Genomic DNA, 23389 nt, shown 5'->3' with positions numbered 1-23389 from the left:
CTTTCACCCTTGTTGGGATCTTGCAGGGCCCAGGAGCTCTGCAGATATGCCCCCTGCAGAGCGCGCCCACCCGGAGAGGGCCCTTGAACCAGGTGTGACTGGGATCAAAGGGGCTTCTGGGATTACCCCACACGTACACGTGGCCAGTGGCCCAGCCCCTCCTGTCTGCCGCCGGCATGGTAACCGGGAGTCAACGCTGCTCTGGCCTCTCCGTCCGCCCTTCTGCACTGGTTCCCAGCCTTGGCCACCCAAGCATCCTCAGGCCACCCAGAGCTCCCAGGAGATCCCAGTGAGCCTGCACTGTTAAGAACCAGCTGGGGAGGGGGGGCGGCCTGAGCAGGCTCATGCACACAGCAGGGTGGCTCCGCCTGGCGGGGAAGGGAGGGATGGGGACTGGGAAGGGCCCCACACGGGGTAAGGGGGTAATGGGCCACAGGAAATCAAGAGTCGAGAGAGGGCATCTGAGGATACAGGGCACGTTGTCTCAGGATACTGAGCATCCAGGAGCTCAGATTTTCTTCACTTCAGGATGGTGCTGGGGAAGTTGGGGTAGAGTTTGCTTTTTTCTCTTTTTTTGGCTGCCCTGCGGCATATAGAGTCCTGGGCCGGGATCAGATCTGAGCCATAGTTGTGACCTAAGCTGCAGATGTGGCAACACCAGATCCTTAACCCACTGAGCCAGGCGGGTAATCGAGCCTGCGTTCCAGCACTCCCAAGATGCCACCGATCCCGCTGCGCCACAGTGGGAACTCTAGGGTAGAGTTTACTTAAGAAACGCAGAACCCTGGCAGCTTCACGCCTGCGTCTGTACTGATGCAGTCGCAGTGGGGGCTGCTGGGAGCCAGCTCGGCACGGGGCCCTCCCAGTTGGGCATCCAGCAGAGGCACTGTCTTTTCAAGGCTGCTCAGACAGGGCCTGCCCCCCCCCCCCCGCCCCCGGAACACAGGGCAGATGTGTTCACGCCAGCAGTGAAACACTCAGCTTCCCTGCACAGGCTTCCCCCTCAGCGACGTGCACTGCCTGTACCAGCATCTGTTTAGGTCTGTTTAAGGGGCGTGGGGACTGGGGACGTGGCGAAAGATGCCGATGGTCCTGCTGCCTGCTGTGCCGGGTGAGAATGTCCTCCATCTGTGATCCAGGAGGGTCATTTTTCTGCCAGCGCCCACGAGACGCAGGAAGGCTCATGTTGAAGGCAGGCCAAACCTCAGACCCTCCCCGGTTCTTGAGGCTGTATGTCTACAGCAGTATGTGATCTGGCTTATTTAGAGTGGCGTTGAAACCGTTATTAATTATGCACACATGCAGCGCGCCTATCAGGAAACTTTGGTCTAAAAGGGAAAATGAGGTGTTCCTGTTGTGGCTCAGCGGGTTAAGAACTCAGCTAGTATCCGTGAGGATGCCGGTTCGGTCCCTGGCCTTGCTCAGTGGGTTAAGGATCTGGCATGGCTGTGGCTGCGGGGTAGGCCGGCAGCTGTGGCCCCGATTTGACCCCCTATCCCGGGAACGTCCATATGCCACGGGTGTGGCCCTAAAAAAGCCCAAAAGAGACGGGGGAATGAAACTAGCATCCAGTCTCATTCTTGGCTTGAAGAAGAGCTGCATGTTCTTCCTGAAGTCTGCGGTGGGACTCGGGCAGGGGTCCACGAAGCTGAAGCCTCTCTGGGGACCTAGCGGCAGCAGGGACAGGGGTCCTGAGAACGTCTCCCACATTCCTACCTTTTCCAGAAGGGGTGGGGCTCTCCGGCTCTGGGGCCACCCCTGCCGGGGATGCCGGGGATGCCGTGGAGGCTGGCCTTTGGCGAGTCAGGGCGGGGTCTCCTGGAGAGAGGACAACCACACAGCATTTACGATCCCGAGGGTGGGAGCTGGGGTGGCTTCAGAACTGGATGTAGATAAAACACAAACAGGCAAATGGAGAATGGACATGGCCGGCTTCTCGGGCGGGGCCGGAAGCACAAGACGTAAAGAGTGTGTCTCTGTTTTCCACTCCGCAATTCCCACGCGCGCGCAAACAAACCGCCAGCAGTTGCTCTCTAGGCTTTTGGAGAAGTGACGTCTTTCCATTTTGGGCTGGAATGATAGTGACATCAGCCCAGCTTTACAACGCCGGCTGTGGCCCAGGAAAGTAGCTGATCACTCGGTGGACTGCTCTTGGCCCCAGAGGTCGGGGGAGTGAGGGAGGCGGTTGGTGGTGGTAAGAGGTGGGGTCTTGGGGGCATGAGACCTAAAGCTCCCCCCACCACCGCCGTGTTGAGTCCTAAAGCCTCTGATTCTGGGCCCCGCCCCCTTCTTTCCTCTTCCATCCCCCACAACCTGCCCCATTCCGTTCAGAGCCTGAAGCTCTTCTCTGTCCTCGAGTCACTCACCCAAAGGAACTGGAATTTGAAGGGACAGTCAGGTTCCCAATGGTGGAGAGCCTCTATTTTTGCCCCTGGATGACAGGTTCTGGGGGGGAGTCCTCCGTACTCATCCCTGTCCTCACCCCGCAGTTACTGCTCATACCTGTGCTCACCTGGCTCATCCCTGCAACGGCACGGGATGCCCTGTCACCCTGTTCCCAGCCGAGAGACGCCTCTGCACAGGCGCAGGGCCGCCCGACCTCTGATGGTGCATGATGGCCAGGCAGGGGGAGGGCAAGGGGCAGGGGGCATCCAGCCCGACAGAGACCATGGGAGAATCTGGCTTTTCAAGGAGTCCACAGCCGCGAGTTTGCTGTTGAACGGCCTTGTTGGTTGGCCTTCCCAGAGAGGACCTGTGACAAAGTATCACAGGTGGACACACACCACGTGTGCAGTAAATGTTTGCTAAGTCATAATTCTTGTGAAAGACGGTGGGTCAGTCTCTCTCTTTTGTAGAGTAAGGGGCTTCGTGTGCCTGAAAAATAGCACGATCCGCTTCCACTCGAGATTGTTTGGTGTCTGGCGAGATTATCCGGTTATGGATGGTTAAAGAAAAATGGGAGTTCCTATTGCTGTGGCTGTGGTGTAGGCCAGCAGCTGCAGCTCCAACTGGACCCCTGGCCTGGGAACTTCCATATGCCGCAGGTGTGGACCTGAAAGGCAATAACGATAATAATAATAATAAAAAAAAGAAAAGAAAGAAAAATGGACTCTGATGACTTTCCCTCACACTTGGTCTGAGGTGCTGGCTGGACCCCAGATGCAATAACTGGGCCAAAGGGGTCTCTGCTCTGTGCGTCTCCGCAGCCCTCCCCAAGCCGGGTACCACTGGCCAAGCTGGGTGTGATTTCCCTGCAGCCTGTCTGCCAGGGAGGAGTTGGGAAAGCTCTCTGGGAATCAGGCATGCTGGGAGCACATGCTTTTTTTTCTTTTCTTTTCTTTCTTTTTTTTTGTTTGTTTGTTTGCTTTTTAGGCATATGGAGGTTCCCAGGCTAGGGGTCGAATTGGAGCTACAGCTGCCGGCCTACACCACAGCCACAGCAACACCAGATCCTTTACCCACCGAGCAAGGCCAGGGGTTGAACCTGCAACCTCATGGTTCCTAGCTGGATTCGTTTCTGCTGAGCCACAACGGGAGCTCCAGAGAGCATATACTTTTGTCTGTGGCTGAATTCTTGCTACTATGGTCTTAAAGCATTGTTGCTAATGCTAGTTAATACGTACCAGATTTCGCTTAATCCTCCTACAACCCACAGGGTTGGCATCAGGTCCAGTTTTTATATGAGGACCCAAGGGTTCCGAGATGTTAAGGCCCTCGCCCGAGATCTCATGGAGGGTAGGTGGCAGAGTCAGGATTTGAACCTGGAACTGTGTGTGACCCCAATGCCCATGCATCCCCCTTCCCAGAGGTGGTGTTTAGAGGCACACTGGTTTACTGGGCCTCAGACCTCAACCCGGATCTCGAGGCCCCTCACACTGCAGCTGCGCACACTGCAGTTCTGCTCTCTGCATGGCCGTGGCGAAGGGGACAGTGGGACAGTGCAGGGACAGCTACTCACTGATGCACTTGAGGTTGGGAGTGGTCCAGTGGGCCACGTTCATGGTCTCGTTGAACACGCACTCCGTCAGGCTGGACGTCCCCGCTTTCCGCTTGAACCCAGCGTTGCAAACATACCGCTCCCTGGAGTTGAGGGTGTAACTCTTGACCCGGATGTCTGCATGCTCCACGGACGTGGGAGGCGGGCACGTGACGCCTGCAAAAGTGCGAGTAACAGGGGAGTGGCCGACGGCTTCAGCCCGCTCGCGGGGGGCCAGAGTCTGGCTTATCCCAGGGGTCTTGGGGGTGCCCCCAGATTCTAAGCCCATAGAAGGTGTTGAATATGAGCGCTCGCCGTTAGAAGCTCTCCAGGAGCTTTGCCTTAAGTGCCAGCCATCCAGCTTACCTAAAGACCGGGGGTCACCAGGGAGGACCCCCTCGCCCCCTACTCCCATCAGTCTCCAACCCCCGCCAACGTCTCTTGCCTGAACAACAATAGCCCACGATTCCTCTCCCTACCAGCCTTTAATCCATGTCCACCAGGCAGCCAGCATCCTCTTGAGAGATGCATAGTCGTGACATAACTCTTCCCAGCTGCCCGCTGCTCTTAGATTAAGAGGTGCAATCCTGAAGAAGTCTTATTATTATTACTATTATTACTGTTTGTTTTTCAGGGCCACACCTGTGGCATAGGGAGGTTCCCAGGCCAGGGGTCGAATCGGAGCTGCAGCTGCCGGCCTACAGCACAGTCACAGCAACGCCAGATCCTCAACCCACTGAGCGAGGCCCGGGATCGAACCCCCATGTTCATGGACACTAGTCGGGTTCATAACCCCCTGAACCACAACGGGAACTCCCTGCAGAAGCTTGAAGGCTCCACTGGGCCTGGCCCTGCTTCTCTAGCCAGCCTCTGCCCCACTGGCCTTGGTCCCCCGACGCCTCCCCCAACCCCACACTTGGCTGGCCACCTCCTGCCACCCTTCCCAGCTTGGCTCAATGTCACAGCCTCAGGAGAGCCCTCCCTCACCCCCACAGTGGGCAGGGTCTCAGATTTCCACGTCCTTTCCTCTGCAGTTGCTGTCACAGTTGTATTTACGATGTTGAGGCAAGATATTGAACGTACGTCTCACCATCTGCATGGCACGCTTGGGTGGGCGGCCCGAGCCCAGCACCTGGCAGGTGCTCACCAACCTCTTGTTCAAAGAGTGAAGGTTGACCTCTCTTCCTCAACAGCAGGCTTCAGTCTGACCTTCTCGTATAAGCGAGTTCAGCCTGCTTCCTGGGTACACGTGTAATCAGCTTATCTAATGCCCCATAGGCCTCGGCTTTTGTGACAGCTGGAGTTGGACTCAGACTCTAAAACTTCAGCTAAAATCCTGGCCGTGGGGCTCCGAGCTGCGCAAGCGGCAGGTTTCACACGTCAGCCTCCGGGGCGCACTGGCCTCAGAAGAAAAGGAGGGACTGAGAGGCTGGCCGTTTCCATTTCAAGGGCCCGTGTTTGTTATTGACTTTTTCTTGTTGTTAAGTTTTGCTGATCATTTCGCTTTCCTGTATAAAGGCGTGTGACATAAATATTAAAGCAGCTCGCCTTCAGTGAATTGAAAGAGTACTTGGGACTTCCTCCCTACGTGATATAAGCACAAAACTTGCAAAAAAGAAAAGCTTTTTGCTTTGCTAGGCAAAAATGAAATTGGTATTATTTGTCATGCAAAATGCTCTGGATCCCAGGAAAGCATCTATTCATAAGGCCTTGATAGTAGTTGAAATAATATCCTCCTGGGCACCAATTTTGTAGACTGGGGTTCTAGAAAGAAACCCCCAGAGGGTCTTTAGTTCATAAAAGGGGCATACCCAGCCCGTGTATTGCTTTATAGGTTTCCTCCAAACTATAGCCTTGGTTAAGAAGGGGTCTCATCTAAAGCCGGAAACAAAGGGTCTCTTGCCCCTCAAGTTAACAAGCAAGGTTTTCTTTAGCTACTTGAAACAGTCGTGTGATTTTCTGATGCTCTTTTTCGTATTAACTCAGTATATGGGTGGGGAGGGCCAGGAGCTGGTTTCTAGGCCAGGCCTTGCATGAGGCAGTGGAGGGAGCTGAGAGTGGGCTGTGATGGACAGAAACTCCTGTGGAGGGAAGTTCCCCAGCAGCACTTCCCATTGTCCTGGAGCTTGAAGGGATGTCGAGAAAATGCTGCCCCCCCCATCCCCCCCCCCCCGCCGCTCCATGGTTGTAGAGTGTGTGTCTGTGCTGAGCGGCTCACTGGCCGGGTGCTTGGCTGCCCACCACTGCGTGAGGCGCGGGCTTCGGGGTTCCAGGTCGGGAAACCTGCCTAAGTCTCTGGGGAGCACAGCTGGGACATCAAGAAGGTTGGTGATAAGCAAAGTGAGTCAGGGGGAAACTGAATATAGTGGCCGTTTTATTCCCAGACTAGAGGAGAAAGGCCCCCTCGTTACCTCTGTGCCAGGGGTCAGCAAACTAGGACCCAGGCACCAAATCCGGCCCGCCATCTACTTCTGTCAATAAAGTTTTATTGGCACACAGCCTTACTCATTCATCTAGGTATCGCTCTCTTAAAGTAGCTGCTTTCAGCCTGCAGTGGTAGAGCTGAGTTGTTGCAAGGGAGATCTAAATTATTTACTCTCTGACCTGTTACCGGAACAGCTTGCCCTGTGCTATGTGGCCCTGAGACGAGCCACTGCCCTTCTTTCCAGGACCTGTTGCCCGGTGAGTCAGCGCAGAACCAGTGCAGCCCTCAGGGTAATTGAGGTTGACAAAAGTATCACACCCTTTTAAAAAAGTCACATGAAGAGAAAAACCTTTCTACCTGGCAAAACTCAAAAGTCAAAAGGCAGATGACAAAATGACAAACAAACAAACAAAAACAAACAAAACAAAACAAAAAAACAAAGACACCTCCTATCATATAGGACTAAAATCTCCCATGTGAAGAGCTCCTGAAAATCAATGAAAAGACACCAAAACCCTGGAAAAACAGGAAAAGGATAGGCAAGGGCAGCTCACAAAAAAAGGAAGTACAAGTGGCTCTTAAATAGAGAACAAGATACCCAGCCTCATCCACGATGAAGGAAATGGGAGCTACGACTACACGGGCAGCACGGTGAGCTCCCGAGCTGGAAAAGAGCCACGAGCTGGTCAGTAGGCCATGGCTTCCCTGTCGCTCACACAGCCCCTGGGGAGGGCATATTTGCATCTAAGTCCACATGCTTTTTGACCCCGCAGTTCCGCTTCTAGGGTCTATCCCACAGCTCTCTCAGCATTTCCTTGAAAGGCCGTTACAACACACACCTTTAAGCCCAGCAACTGCACTTCTAAGGACTTGCCTCCTGGCAAATTCATGATGTCAGTGTGTGTACAGTTATCTGTTGCAACAGCCAGTATCTGCCAGTCACCTTGTAGGAGTCGAAGCAAGTTCCAGTATAAATTTCAGCACGGACGCACAATGAGGTACTACCCAGCTCTTTACAGCAGGCACAGAAAGCTCTTTATATGCTGATGCGGAGAGAGCCCAAGACACTGTCAGGTCCAGAAGAAGAGGAACAGACCACTCGGCGTTACATGCTACCCTCAGTGAAAAAAGAAGCAATACCTGTAACCCAACTTTTCTATTCCTACACGTACAATCTCCCAAAGCATACATGAGAAACTCTTGAGAGACAAGGTGGGAGAGACGGCCACTGGATGCCTTTTTATACTTTCTTCAGTTTTTGGCCACCCCACGGCACATGGCGTTCCCAGGTCAGGCATCACATCCGAGCCACAGTTGCAACGTACGACGCACCTGCGGCGTGAAGCAATGCCAGCACCTTAACCCACTGTGCTGCGGCTGGGATCGAACCTGCGTCCCAGCGCTCCAGAGGCGCCGTCAACCTGTGGCACCACAGTGGCAGCTCCTGTTCTAATACTTTTCCATGGGATCTGATGCCCCCACTTCCATCTCAGAAATGGGGTGTGTATGTGTGTGTTTGCCTTGGCAGCACCACACTGCAAAATCTTAAATTAAATCTTAAAAACGTTGCTACCCACCTCTTCAGTCTTCCTCGGTGGTGCTTTGCTCTATGTTAACAAAGCTGGGAAAATCCTTCGAGGTGGAGGGGGCGGCGGAGTGGAGAGGAACGACCATAAAACTCAATTCTGGACACATCTGACGGTAGACCAGAATGAATAGTCCCATAAAATACTAGACTCTGCTCGAGAATAACAGGTTCCTTCCTTCCGAGGGAGCCTGAGTCAACCTTGGACCTTTGGACCTCTCAGGTGACACCCCTGGTGACTGGACACTCTCCACCCAGCCGCACGCCAGGAACTCCAGAGATCAAGAGGCGTGGGGACCCCAGGGGAGGAGGCTAGGCAGAGACTGGGTTTAGTGGGTAGGAGAGTATCTAACCGGTGTCTCCTCGCCTTCCCCCTCCTTCCTCCCACCACGTCCGCTCTTTGGACTTAAGAGCATCCTTGTCTTGGGCCTGGAGGAGCTTGTGAGACCATAGCATCAAGTGCTGAACCTCTGCGGGGCGGATGGCATCTGTCACGCGTTATCCTGAAACCTCACAAGGAGGGTCCTTAACCCACTGTGCCGGGCTGGGGAGCGAACCAGCATCCCAGCGCTCCGGAGACCACTCACACAGTGATTCACAGGACCAGTCCATCTCCTTGGGATCGAAAAGACAGCTTGCTCAAAGCTACTTTTGTCTTTTTGTGACTGATTTATTTCACGCAGCGTAACGTTCTTAGCGGACTCCATATCATAGCACGTCGCAAAATCTCCTTTTTAAAAAGCTGAATAATAGTCAGTGTATGTTCATACCACATTTTGATGATCTGTTCACACTTGGATGGCCTCCAGGTTTTAGTTGTTGTTGAATAATGCTGCTCTGAACATGGGTGTACAAATATCTTTTTGAGATCCTGCTTTGAATTCTTTGGGGTATGTAGCTAGAGTGGACTTGCTGGAACATATGGCAAGTCTATTGTTATTTATTTATTTATTTTTTTTTTAGGAACTGCCAGACTGTTTTCCACAGTGAATGTGCAAACTTACACTCCCATCAACAGTGCACAAGGGTTCCAATTTTCTATATCCTTGTAAACACTTTCTTTATGTATTTATTGCTTTTCAGGGCCGCACCCGCAGCATATGGAAGTTCCCAGGCTAGGGGTCAAATCCAAGCTACTGCTGCTGGCCTATATCACAGCCACAGCAACCCTGGATCCGAGCCATGTCTGCAACCTATACCACAGCTCACAGTAACACCGGCTCCTTAACCCACTGAGCCAGGCCAGGGATCGAACCCACATCCTCATGGATACTAGTCGGATTTGTTTCCCATGAGCCACAACAGGAACTCCAACTCTTTTTTTTCATAATAGTAATCCTAATAGGTAAGAGATGTATCTCACTGAAATTCTGATTTGCCTTTTCCTAATGGTTAGTGGTGCTGAGAATCTTTTCACGTGCTCATTGGCCATTTTTATATCTTCTTTGGAAAAATGTATATTCAAGTCCTTTACCAGTTTTTGAATAGGGCTGTTTGTTTCTTTGTTGTTGAGTTTTAGGAAACTACATATCCTAGATATTAACCCCTCATCATATATTTGATATGCAAATATTTTCTCCCATTTTGTGGGTTAATCTTTTCCTCTCTTGATAGGGCCTTTAATGCAAAAAATTTTGAAATGTTCATAAGGTCCAATTTATCTATTTTTTCTTTTATTACCTGTGCCTTCGGTGTCAAAGCCAAGAAATCATTGCCAAATCCAGTGTCATGAAGTTTTGTCCTATGGTTTCTTTTTCTTTTTTTTTTGTCTTTTTGCCTTTTCTAGGGGCCACGCCCGTGGCATATGGAGATTCCCAGGCTAGGGGTCTAACTGAAGCTGTAGCCACTGGCCTACACCAGAGCCACAGCAACGTGGGATCCGAGCCGCATCTGCAACCTACACCACAGCTCCCTCAATACTGGATCCTTAACCCACTGAGCAAGGGCAGGGACCGAACCCGCAACCTCATGGTTCCTAGTCGGATTTGTCAACCACTGCGCCACGAAGGGAACTCCTGTCCTATGGTTTCTTAATTTTAAGAATTCCATTATTTTAGATCTTATTGATCCAATTGGAGTTAATTTTTGTGTATGGTGTGAAGTAAGGGTCCAGCTTCATTCTTTGGCATACGGATGTCCAGTTTTCCCAGCATCGCTTGATTAAAAAACTCTCCTTTTCCCAATTGAATAATCTTGGCATCCTTGTCAAAGATCACTTGGCAGTATATGCAGTGGTTTGCTTCTAGGCTATTCTATTCCACTGGCCTGTCTTTATCAGCATGACGCCGTTTTGATTACTGTTGCGTTATAGTAAGCTTTAAAATCAGGAAGTGTGTCTTCCAGTTTCCTTTTTCCAGATTGTTTTGACTATTCAGGGCCCCTTGAGATTCCATGTGAATTTTAAGATGGGTTTTTTTCTATTTCCACAAAAAAATCATTAGGATTTTGAAAGGGAATATATTGAATCTGCAGATCACTTTGGGTAGTGTCAACATTTTAACAATCTTAATTCTTTCAATCCATGAATATGGGATGTGTTTGCATCTATTTATATCTTCTTCAGTTTCTTTCAGCATATTTTGTAGTTTTCACTGTACAGTTCTCTCACTTCCTTAAGTTTATCTCTAAGTATTTTATTCTTTTTGATGCTACTGTAAATGGAATTGTTTTTGTAATTTCCTCTTCAAATTGTTGTTAGAATATAGGAATGCAACTGATTTTCATGTGTTTACTTTGTATTCTGCTACTTTGCTGAGTCCATTTATTACTTCAAACATTTTAATGTGGGTGCGTGTATAACCTTTAGAGTTTTCTGCATATAAGATTGTACCTTTTGCGAATAGAGATAATTTTATTTCTTCCCAACGTGGATGCCTTTTATTTGTTTTCCTTGACTAACTGTTCTAATACTGTTGAGTAGAAGTAGTGAAAGCCGGCATCCTTTCCTTGCTCCTGACCTTAGAGGAAAAGCTTTCAGTCTTTCACCATTGAGTATAATGTTCCTTGTGGGTTTTCATATATAGCTTTTATTATATTGAGGTGGTTTTATTCTATTCCTAGTATTTTGAGTGTTTTATTATGAAAGGGCAGTGAATTTTGTCAGATTCTTTTTCTGCATCAGTCGATATGATAATGTGGTGTTTTCCCTTTTTTCTGTTAATGCGGTATATTGCGTTATCAATTTTCATATGTTGAACCATTCTTGCATTCCAGGAATAAACCCACCTGGTCATGGTTTATAATGTTTTTTGACATATGCCAAATTCAGTTTGTTAGGATTTTGTTAAGAATTTTCACATCAATGTCCACAAGGGATATTGGTATGTGCTTTTCTTTCTTTATTCCGTCCTTGTCTGACTTTGGTATCAGGGAAATCCTGGACTCAGGGCTAGGAAGTGTTCACTCTTCAACTTTTTGGAAAAAATTTGAGAAGGATGGATAATAGATCTTCTTTTTTTTTTTTTTTTTTGTCTTTTTGCCATTTCTTGGGCCGCTCCCGTGGCATATGGAGGTTCCCAGGCTAGGGGTCTAATCGGAGCCATAGCTGCCAGCCTAAGCCAGAGCCACAGCAACGTGGGATCCGAGCCGTGTCTGTGACCTACACCACAGCTCACAGCAACACTGGATCCTTAACCCACTGAGCAAGGCCAGGGATTGAACCTGCAACCTCATGGTTCCTAGTCGGATTCGTTAACCACTGCGCCACCACGGGAACTCCTAGATCTTTAATGTTGAATAGAATTCACTAGTGAAGCCACTGGGCCCAGGGCTTTTCATGAGATTTTCCTTTATTATTGACTCACTCTCCTTGCTAGTTACAGGTTTATTCAAATGTTCTATTTCTTCATAATTTAGTCTTGAGGAGTTCCCGTCGTGGCGCAGTGGTTAACGAATCCGACTAGGAACCATGAGGTTGCAGGTTCGATCCCTGGCCTTGCTCAGTGGGTTAACGATCTGGCGTTGCCATGAGCTGTGGTGTAGGTTGCAGACGTGGCTCGGATCCCGTGTTGCTGTGGCTCTGGCATAGGCTGGTGGCTACAGCTCCGATTAGACCCCTAGCCTGGGAACCTCCATATGCCACAGGAGCGACCCAAGAAATAGCAAAAAGACAAAAAAAAAAATTAGTTTTGGTAGGTTTTGGATTTCTAGGAATTTGTCAGTTTCATTTCAGTTATCCAATTTGTTGTCATACAATTATCTATTATATTCTCTCACTCCTTTTTATTTCTGTAAAATTGACAGTAATGTGTCCACTTTCTTCTCTGACTTTAGAATTTGAGTTGGCTGGTTTTTAATTAGCCCATCTATCTAAAGGTTAGTCCTTTTGTTGATCTTTTCAAAGAACTAACTTTTGATTTCACTGATTTTCTGTATTTTACTATTCTCTATTTCATTTATCTCTGCTCTGATCTTTACTATTTTTTTCCTCTGCCAGCATTGGAATTATTTTGTTCTTTTTCTAGTTCCTTGAGGCATAAACTTAGGTTGTTGATTTGAAATCTTTCTTTCTCTTCTCTCTCTCTCTTTTTTTTTTTTTTGGCCACCCCTAGGCATATGGAAGTTCCCAGGCTAGGAGTCAAACTGGAGCTTCAGCTGCCAGCCTAGGCCACAGCCACAGCAATGCCAGATCCAAGCCGTGTCTGTGACCTACATCACAGCTCATGGCAACACTGGATCCTTAACCCACTGAGAGGGCCAGGGATCGAACCTGCAACCTCACAGATACTAGTTGAATTTGTTCCCACTGAGCCGCAATGGGAACAGATCGTTGTTCATTTTCCCTTTTTTCTGCCTGCTTTTGGATTGATTATTATTATTATTCCATTTTATCATGACTATTGGCTTATCGTATGTACCACCTTCAGTTATCTTTAGTGGTTTCCAAGAAGTTTAAAACATACATTTTTATTTTATCATGGGCTACCTTCAGATAATATTATAGCAGCTCACATTTATTTGAGAAACGTACCAACGCATACTTACACTTTCTCCCTATCTCTTTCTGTCATACACTTTACGTTCATGTATTCTATAAGCCCACAATACTTTGCTACTATTTTTGCTTTAAACAATTAAGTATCTTTTAGAGTGATGAAAAGGAACAAATATATTTTATTTACCTCCATTTTCACCATCTTCAGCGTTTTCTCTTTGTAGATCCAAAGTTTCTGTTTAGGATTATATTCCTTTTACCTAAAGAAATTCCTCTGAGGTTTCTTGTAACACAAGTCTGCTAGCCGTGAATCATTTCATCTTTTGTTTGTTAGAGAAAATCTTTATTTTGCTTTCATTTTTGAAAGTTACTTTTCCTGGTTATTAGAATTCTGGCTTTACAGTTTTTGTTTGTTTTGTTTTGTTTTGACACTGTAAAGATGCCACTTCATTCTTTTAATGTCTTGCAGCGTTTCTGATGAGAGGTCTATGTAATTCTTATCTTTGTTCCTCTGTGTATAATTTATCTTTATTCTGTATCATTATTTTCTCTTTATCTTTGCTTTTCAGCAGTTTGAATCTGATTTGTGTAGGAATGAGTTTTTGGCAGTTTTGTTTTGTTTTGTAGGGATGGCATTTATCATGCTTGGTGTTTTCTGAGCTTCCTGCATCTGTGACTGAATACCTTTTATAAAATTGGGGAAATTCCCAACTATATCTCCTCAAATATTTCTTCTGCCCCATTCTTTTTCGTTTCTGTAATTCTGATTACACATATATTAGTCTCCTTTCTATTGTACCACAGGTCTTGGATATTCTGTTTTATGGGGATTTTTTCTCTCTCATTTTTTTATCTTTGTGTTTCTGTTACAGCAATTTGTATATATATGTATTTACCGCATCACAGCTTAGCTTCGTGTGAAATTGCACCACTTCACGTATATAGTGTATGAACTTTAAACAATACGCTTTCATTTCTCTCCTCCCAACTTTTGTACTATTGTCATACATTTTATTTCTACATATATTATAAACACAACACATGATTATTATTTTTGCCATAAATAATTAATTACATATTTTATTTGCTATGGGTTTTAAAAGACGTTTGCTGTATTATTAAGCATGTCTAGATTTTTTTTTTTTTTCCCCAGCAGGAGAGTTTTTCAGAATATCTATGCTGTCATTTTGCTGAAAAAGGAAGTCTATTCCCCGTTGTGATCAGTCCTCAAAGGTAGATGAATCCATGGATACTTGGGATGTGAACGCCTAAGGGTATATCAATATACAGCAGCCAACCCAATCGGCCACGTGATGGCTAGTAACCAACTTTACAAAGCCAGACCCTCTCACGAGTGCACTGGAGACAATACGTTTGCGTGTATCAAGAACTTTTCAGTTTAGAGGCCTTAACCACATCTTTTGCTACTTCAGTTATAATCTCTCTCTTCTTTCGGAACGTGGGTCCCTAGATAGTCAGCGTAGGCGAGTCTCAACTTGGTTACAACACTGTCACCTCCTGAAGGTGGGAACAGATCTCTCTGGTGCTTTCTCCACACTAAGTCCACTATGTGATGGGTGTTTCCTGAAGTTAGCCAGTGGCTTATGAATCTCTAGAGCGGAATGCATGAAGCAATGGAATTGGGAGAAAAATGTAAGATTCTGGGATTTTCAAAACTCTTAAGTGGCCAACAAATACACCTAACAAGTCCTAACAGTCATTTAAATGAAGTCACCAAAATAGTTGTTAGGGCCACACCCCTTTCTGTTCTCCAGAGCCTATGAATCACACTTTTTTTTTTTTTTTGTCTTTTTGCTATTTCTTTGGGCCGCTCCAGCGGCATATGGAGGTTCCCAGGCTAGGGGTCGAATCGGAGCTGTAGCCACCGGCCTATGCCAGAGCCACAGCAACACGGGATCTGAGCCGCATCTGCAACCTACACCACAGCTCATGGCAATGCCAGATCCTTAACCCACTGAGCAAGGGCAGGGACCGAACCCGCAACCTCATGGTTCCTAGTCGGATTCATTAACCACTGCGCCACAACGGGAACTCCACTTTTTTTTTTTTTTTAATCAAGTCCGTATGCACAGTCTAATATGAGTAAGCAGTCCTGGCCTAGTTTCGTATCCAGAGTTCAGAAGTTATCCAGTTAGCAGGCCCCACCCATTCTTTAAAGAAAGTCAGAATCCATTCCAGTATTTTCTTTCTCTTATTCTACCATCTGAACACCTACAGCATGCTGAATGTGGTAGGATACAAAGAAATACAGGATATAATTTCTGCCCTCAAGAAGCTCATTATGTAGCCAAGACATGGAAGCAACCTAAAGGTCCATTGACAGAAGGCTAGATAAAGATGTGGTGCATATATACAATGGAATACTACTCATCCATAAAGAAGAATGAAGTAATGCCATTTGCAGCAACATGGAAGGACCTAGAGATTAGAATACTAAGTAAGTCATTCAGAGAAAGACAAATATCCTATGATATTCCTTATATGTGGGATCTAAAAAAGGATAGAAATTAACTTATTTGTAAGAAAGAGACTCACAGACATAGAAATCAAACTTTTGGTTACCAAAGGGGAAAAGGTGGGAGGAATAAATTAGGAGTTTGGGATTAACAGATACAAACTCCTATATATAAAATTGATAAATAAGAAGGGCCTACTGTACAGCACGGGGTGCTATAGTCAATATCTTGTAATAACCTACAATGAAAAAGAATATGAAAAAGATACATATATATGAGTCACCATGATATACACCAGCAACTAACACAACATTGTATATCAACTAAATTTTTTTCCAAGTAAAAAAAAAAAGCAGCTCATTGCAACACTGGTGCATCAAAAACGCAAGGGCCTCTCTGTGTTTGCTTTAATCCACTTTCCCTGATTACCTTTCTAGCTGCAGTGCCCATCACACCAACACGTTTCCTTTTGGTACTCGGTGTAGATACCAGCCATAACCAGGTCACTGTCCCTAACTCATCACGCCTATGTTTTCTCTCTGAGGCTCATGAACTGAGCTTCCCAGCCCACCTTTCACATAGAAGTAGGTGGAGTCATCATAGTTCAAATTCTTTTATGACTTTTGAAGGCTTTGGAAGCCTTGAGTGGCTCTAGGTGAAAGAGCAAACAAAAGGGAAAAAATGAAACACACTCTTCTTGTCGGGCTCAAGAGGAAATCTGTCCCCTCCTATCTCCCTCACCGACACTGCCTTGGTTCAGGATTTCATCACCATTTACTGGAACAACTGCAAAAGCCTCCAACTTAGCTTCCTGCCTCCTCTTGACTGCAGAATACTCTACACCGTCTTTCCAAGAGTAGCTTTCCGCCCTGCAGCTCCAACAGGGTCTTCTCTGCCAGCCAGAGCCCTTAATGTGCTTCCCACCAGGAAGAAGGAAATGGAGTCTTTCCAAGTAGAAAAAAACACTCACATAACACCAATCATGTATAATGGGCAACATGGATATGACTCCAAGAGTTTATACTAGGGGCTTTATACTTTTTTTTTGGCCACCCTGAGGCATATGGAATTCCTGGGCCAGGGATCAGATCCTAGCCACAGTTGCGACCCAAGCTGCAGCTATGGCAACGCCGGATCTTTAATCCACTGTGCAGGGGCCAGGGATGGAACCCACATCCCAGAGCTTCTGGATCCCATTGTGCCACAGCGGGAGCTCCTACATTTCTTTACCCAGTTCCATACTCATTGGTAAAATAAATTTGAATAGAGTGATTTAGCCAATACAATCTAGTGGAAGTGATGATTTGATTGAAAAAGAATATCCTCAAACATTTCTGCCATTTTTATTTTATTTACTTATTTTTTGTCTTTTTGTCCTTTTAGGACCATACCCGCGGCGTATGGACGTTCCCAGGCTAGGGGTCTAATTGCAGTTGCAGCCACCAGCCTCCACCACAGCCACAGCAACGCCAGATCCGAGCGGCGTCTGCGACCTACACCACAGCTCGTGGCAATGCCAGATCCTTAACCCACTGAGCGCGGCCAGGGATCAAATCCGAATCCTCATGGACACTCACTGGGTTTGTTGCTGCTGAGCCACAGCGGGAACTCCTAGAACGTCAGACATCTTGAAACAATCTACATATCCAACCACTGGGAGGTAACTAATGCCTACAAAACAGCACCAGCAATAAGGAATTGCTTAAACAGATTTTTAAAGGATTTATAAACTGTATGTATAGAAGGGGAAAATGTTACATGCCGTGAGCCCCATTGGAACAATTTGCAAAATTTATAAAGCCACAAAAACATTGTGAAACAAGATCAGCCATAATTAACTAAAAAGTGAATTTGAAAAAAAGCTCCAAAATTCTATATCTTTTCTGCATTGTTTCCTGTGTAGTTTTATTTATTTATTTATTTATTTATTGCTATTTCTTTGGGCCGCTTCTGCGGCATATGGAGGTTCCCAGGCTAGGGGTTGAATCGGAGCTGTAGCCACCGGCCTACGCCAGAGCCACAGCAACGCGGGATCCGAGCCGCGTCTGCAACCCACACCACAGCTCACGGCAACGCCGGATCGTTAACCCACTGAGCAAGGGCAGGGACCGAACCTGCAACCTCATGGTTCCTAGTCGGATTCGTTAACCACTGCGCCACGACGGGAACTCCCCTGTGTAGTTTTATTTATTTACTTTTATTACAAAAGCAATTCAAATCATAACAGAAAAAATTTAAATATTAGGCAGAGAACTACACACAAACACACACATGACATATAATATCTCTACTCATTGACAACTACTTCTAGATCTTCTAGTAAAAACTGAATCATATAATTGAAAGCTGCCAATTTTATTTATGCATTCCTCCACGGTTGGACATTTGAGTTGATTTCAGCAATCCCAAGTCTGTACATTTAACTTTCTATCACTTTTTCACTATCAGCAGCAGCACAAAGCAATAACTAGATAAAAATGACTTGAAAAAGAAAGATTTTGGCAAAACTCCCCAGAATTCTGGAAAACGGTTTAAAAAAAAAAAACAGTTAAAGACACAGGTTTTACAACCACCCCCAAGTACTCTAGCGCCCTGCTCCACAAAACCCAGCTGGTGAGCAGGGACCTGTATCTTCAAACAAATCATCACCTTCTCTGCTGCTTTGGACAGAACACCTGCAGCCTTTCAGGGTCTGAGGATCTTTAAGAAGCAAATGACTTCCTCTCCAAGATGGTAGGGTTCCCCTCCGAGGCAGGCCTTTAGAATAAGGACGAATGACACCTTGCTGTGCCTGGGAGAGCTGGAAGCCAGGAGGAACAGACCCGAGACTGTATTACTGACGCAGCTAGTCATAAGGAAGGTGCTGCCGTCTGTAACTCCTGACCAGGACCATCCTCCCAGCTGGCAGGTCCAGAAGTCTCTGTCCACTTTCCCTCCAAGCGCCCCGAGAAACACCAGGCGCCCTCTGCTCTGTCAGCTCTCTGTTCGTCTTTACACTAGGACCGCCACGCTGATGGCTGTAATTTTATACGTGTCAAAGTCAGAGGCCCTCATCCTCCAGCTCAGTTCCTTTTCAAAGTTGTCTTGGCTCTACCAGGGCGTTTTCATCTCCATGTGCATTTTGGAGCCCATCTGTCAATTTCTGTAAGAAAGCCTATTGGCATTTTTTTCTAATTTGAAAAAGTTTTTATTGAAATCCAGTTGATTTAAAATGTGGTGTTCGTTTCAGGTGTACGGCAAAGTGATTCAGTTATGTGTATTTGCATATATATTCTTTTTTCATTCTCTGCCATTATAGGTTATGATAGGATATTGAGTATGGTTCGTTCCCTGAGCTGTACAGGAGGTCCTTGCTGGTTATCTGTTTTATATACGGTAGTGTGTATACGTTAATCCCAAACTCCTAATTTATCCCTCTCCTCGCCTCCATAAATTTGGTCACCATAAGTTTATTTTCTATGTCTGTGAGTCTATTTGCATTAATTAATTAATTTATTTTTGGCACACCCGTGGCATGCAGAAGTTCTCAGGCCAGGGATCAAACCCACACCACAGCTGTAGCCAGAGCCACCAGTGACAATGCCAGGTCTTTAACCCCCTGAGCTAGGAGGGAACTCCCTATTTGTTTTCTAAACAAGTTTATTTGTATCCTTTTTTTCAGATTCCACATATAAGCGATATCATATGATATGTGTCTTTCTATGGCTTATTTCACTTAGTATGAGAATCTCTATGTCCATCCCTGTGGCTGCAAATGGCATTATTTTGTTCTTTTCTATGGCTGAGTAGTATTCCATTGTATACATGTACCACATCTTTTTTATTCATTCATCTATTGACGGACGCTTAGATTGCTTCCATGTCTTGGCTATTGTAAATGATGCTGCTAGGAACACCGGAGTGCACGTATCTTTTCAAATTATTGTTTTTCTCTGGATGTATGCCCAGGAGTGGGCTTGCAGGATCACATGGTAGCTTTATGGGAGAACTGACACCTTGACAATATTGCTTTGTCCAGTCCATAAACACGATATATATCCATTTATTTAGACTGTCTTAAATTTCTCTCAGCAGTGGTTTGTGGTTTTCAGTGTATAGATCTTTCTCATCTTTTGCCAGACTCACCCCTAAGTATCTCATAGTTTTTGATGCTATTGAAAATGATACTGCTTTTAAAAATTTTTTCAATTTCCAATTGCTCAGTGCTCATGAATAGAAATATAATTGATTTTCATGTACTGACATTTTGTCTACAACACAGATCATATTTCCAACCAATTGTGCTAGAACAGGTGGTTAGCCACGGGCAATAAAATCCAAAAGCAAATCAGTACAAGACCTTCAGCCCATACTTCCCATTATATGAAAAGTTAACTCAGAATGAATCACAGACCTCAACATAAAACCTAAGCAACACACCTTCTAGAAGTAAACATAGAAGAAAACCTTTACGAGTTTAAGTAAAGATTTCTTAAATATGACACTGAAAGCACAATACACAAAAGAGCAAAGTAATAAGCTGAACATCATCAAAACTAAAATTTTATGCTCTTTATCAGACACTTATGAGAATGAAAAGACAAGCTACATACTCTGAGAAAATATTTGCAAATCACATATCTGACAAAAGACTTTTATCTAGGATGTATACACAACTCTCAAAATTCAATAATAATTCAACAACTCAATTTTTTAAAGGGCACAATGGTTAAGCAGACATTTTACCAAATAATTTTTTTTTTTTTTTTTTGCTTTTTAGGGCTGCACCCACGGCAAATGGGCATATGGAACCTCCCAGCCTAGGGGTCAAATAAAAGCTGCAGCTGCCCGCCTACACCATAGCCACGGCAATGCTAGATCTGAGCTGCATCTGCATCTGGCAACACCAGGTCCTCAACGCACTGAGCGAGGCCAGGGATTGAACCCGCATCCTCATGGATACTAGTCGGATTCATTTCTGCTGCGCCACCACGGGAACTCCCCATAGAAGATATATTGATGGCAAATAAGCACCAGAAGAGATGCTCAACATCCTTAGTTACTCGGAAAATGCCAAGTAAAACTATGAGAGGTCACTACACATCTATTAGAATGGAAGCAATTAAAAAGACAGACCAACCACACACACACACACACACACACACACACTGTTTTTGGTAACTGTGAGACGGTGAATGGGCTAATAATCTTACGGTGATAATCGTTTCAGGGTATGTGCAACCATCAAATCATCACCTGTATACTTAAACCTGCACAATGTTATATGTCAATTACACAGATCTCAGCAAAGCTGGAAAAAAATTAAAATTTTAAAAGGTTGAAGAAAATAAGACTGACCATACCCAGTGCTGTTGCCAGTGTGGTGACGGAACTCACACAGGGCTCGCGGGAATGCCAGACAATACCGTTACTTCGGAAGAAGTGTGGACACTTTCTTTAAAAATTGAACATACACCCGTCATGTGACCCAGCCATTCCATCTCTATCCATTTTCTCCGTGCAAGAGAAACAAAGATCTATGTCCACATGAAAACCTCTCTGCGAATGTTCAGGAAGCCGTCATTGGAAGCGTCAACCCAAAGAAATGTCCTTTAAGTGAATGGATGAAAAAACTGCGGTATCCATGCAGCGGAACGACAGAGAAGAATGGACTGCTGATGCAAGTTACAAGGCCAGAGACGTCTCCAAATAATTATGAGTGAAAGGAGCCAGACAAGGAAGAGTGCACACTGCATGATTCTGTTTATATAAAATTCTAGGGGACGCAACAAATCAACAGTGACAGAAAGCAGATGGTGGCTGCCTGGGAGACAGGGCTGGGTGGGAGGTCAGGATAAGGCTGCACATAGGGAAGCTTTTGGTGGCGAACGCATGTTTACTCTCTTGATCTTGACGATGGTTTGGTGACTGTACCCATTTTCCTCTAAACTTATCAAGTCGTGCAATTTAAATGTGTACGGTTTACTATCTGTCAATCACACCGCAGTGGAGCCGTTGAAGAAAAACTAACATGAGGAACTAAAGCATGGCAGCAATGCCTTCGTGAGGTCAAAGAGCCGAGCTGTGGTTGATGAGTTTTAGAAGGCGTCCTGCACCTTGAAGCAGAGGGCTCATCTTTTGCCAGGTTCCGGCTAAAGCTGCATTTCACTTTCACATTGTTCAGGAGCTTGCCCCAGGGCTCTGGCTGGCTGGCCTTCTCCCCTGGGGTCATGTGTGACACTGGCTAGCCAGCAGGAAAGAAGTGACCAGCTCACAATGGTAACTCAGATTCTCAGATAAGAGGTGGAGCCTGCCTTGGGCGGGCGGGCAGCGCTGGGGTGGGGTGGGATTCAGATATAACCTCAGGAAAATAAAACTTCACGGAAAGCCTGTAGTGCTATGGGGTTCACAGCAGGCCAGCCAGTCACAGCTGTGGATGGATGGCTCTGATGGAGTAATGAGCAGACTGGCCGGATGGGTGTACGTTGTTAGGAGTCTTGCCTTAAACACACACGCGCACACACACACACACACACAGATCATGGGATCACGTATCCCTCAGAGAGTCACAGATGGTCTCTGGGATCCCTAGCCCCAAAATTATATGCAACTTTTCCAAGTACGTGCATTCATGATTTTTTTCTGGGGAGAGGGTTCGTAGCTTTCTTCAGACCCTCTGAAAACTCCCCAACTGCAAAACGATGAAGGCGCGCCAATGCGGATAAAGCCATACCCACCTCTTCTCTCTCCTCCCTCTTGTCTGGCTCCGGGAGGAAAACCTACGACGTAGGGGCAGACATTCAAGTCTTGCGGTTGAAATGATATCCATGCGACCTCATGTTCTTCCCAAACACACCCAGCCGTCGCCAGCCTCATTCTCCGTCCCCACGCCCCGCGCGCCCTCACGGTTTCCGAAGGCTGAAGACGTGGGGGTTGTTGTCAGGTCCGCCAGGTATGCAACCTGCCCGACCCGTTTGCTCTCCCCGGGGAGCAGGCGGTGAGCACCCCGTGCCACCACCCACCCGTAAAACTCGCTTGGGTCTGAGGGTAGAGACTGACCATTTTCCTCGGACCCCGTGGAAACAGTTTAACGCGCGCACGGCTTTCGTCTCGGGGTTCAAGCGTTTCTCGGAATTGCTGTAAAACTCCCAACTCCCAGCCCGTATTGCAATCCTGGTTTCTTCCCTTTGCCTCCGAAACTGGGGAAAACGTAGAATGAAAGAAATCCTGGCCACTCGCTCCTTGCTTTGCTTGACCAGACGAGTCGGGGCGCGGGACCCCGGGCCGACGGTCCCCGCGTCCCTCCACGTGTCCCCGGCGCGCGGGCGCAGCCCCGTGTCCTCGGGGCCGCCCCCTGCGCGCCCCCCGCCAGCCGCGCACTCCCCACCTGGTGTCGCCGGCGACCGGGGCAGCTGCAGCAGCAGCAGCAGCAGCAGCAGCAGCGGCACGGGGAGCGCGCCGGCCCCGCAGCCCCGGAGCGGCCCGGCCATGGCCCGACCTTGGCTGCGCCCCCGCCGGCCGCCTCCCGGGCTCGCCCGGGCCGGGACGTCCCGCCGCCAGCGCGCGCAGATGCCGACTCCCCGGAGGAGGCGGCGGGCGCAACTCTGGGACCCGCCGTCCCGCGAGCCGCATTTGCTTTCGCTTTTGCTTTAGCCCCCGACAGCTGGAGAGAGGTGAGAAGCAGTGACAGATCCGTGACTCAGCATCCCCACCCCCTCCCCTGGAAAAAGCCCCGGCGGCGCCTTGACCCCCGCGCCGCCGCCTGGGTCCCCGCTGCGTCGCCGGCGCGCGGGGCGTGGTCCCGGTCTGTGCCCTGCGGAGGCCCGGGTCCTCCCCGAGCTTTGCCCTCCTCGCCGCTGGTGACCGCAGCAGCCCTTTTCGTCCCGTGTCCCCGCGCGGAGGGAGTGGGCGAAGCTCCGGGGGAGCAAACTCGTTCCGTAAAGGGCTGCTGAGCTTCGCTGCCTTCGGCTCCACGCGGTCACCCCCCCGCGCCCCCCCCCACTCCTACCTCGTC

At 47.4% G+C, this 23389-nt stretch overlaps 1 protein-coding gene across 6 annotated transcripts in view; it reads right to left on the bottom strand.

Moving 5' to 3' along the window:
• The window catches only part of IL15RA (interleukin 15 receptor subunit alpha), a 32759-nt gene extending 9720 nt beyond the window's left edge, over nucleotides 1-23039 (bottom strand). For 4 of the 6 annotated variants that reach the window (XR_007131208.1, XR_007131209.1, XM_047755004.1 and 1 more), the window contains exons 1-2: nucleotides 3959-4624; nucleotides 1717-1818 (exon numbers count right to left, since the gene is read on the bottom strand). Coding sequence is in view for 4 of the 6 variants with exons in the window: in XM_047755004.1 (XP_047610960.1) it covers nucleotides 1717-1818; nucleotides 3959-4391 (535 nt within the window). In the remaining 2 variants the exon portion in view is untranslated. Of the gene's footprint in view, nucleotides 1-1716; nucleotides 1819-3958; nucleotides 4625-22112; nucleotides 22720-22762 lie in introns of those variants that run through there. The other 2 variants (XM_047755006.1, XM_047755005.1) reach the window with 2 other exon arrangements.
• Between the last annotated feature and the right edge of the window lie 350 nt (nucleotides 23040-23389).

This window comes from Phacochoerus africanus, chromosome 12 (genome assembly GCF_016906955.1).
Source record: "Phacochoerus africanus isolate WHEZ1 chromosome 12, ROS_Pafr_v1, whole genome shotgun sequence".
Taxonomy (NCBI): domain Eukaryota; kingdom Metazoa; phylum Chordata; class Mammalia; order Artiodactyla; family Suidae; genus Phacochoerus; species Phacochoerus africanus.
This window is presented reverse-complemented; position numbering and strand designations above follow the sequence as displayed.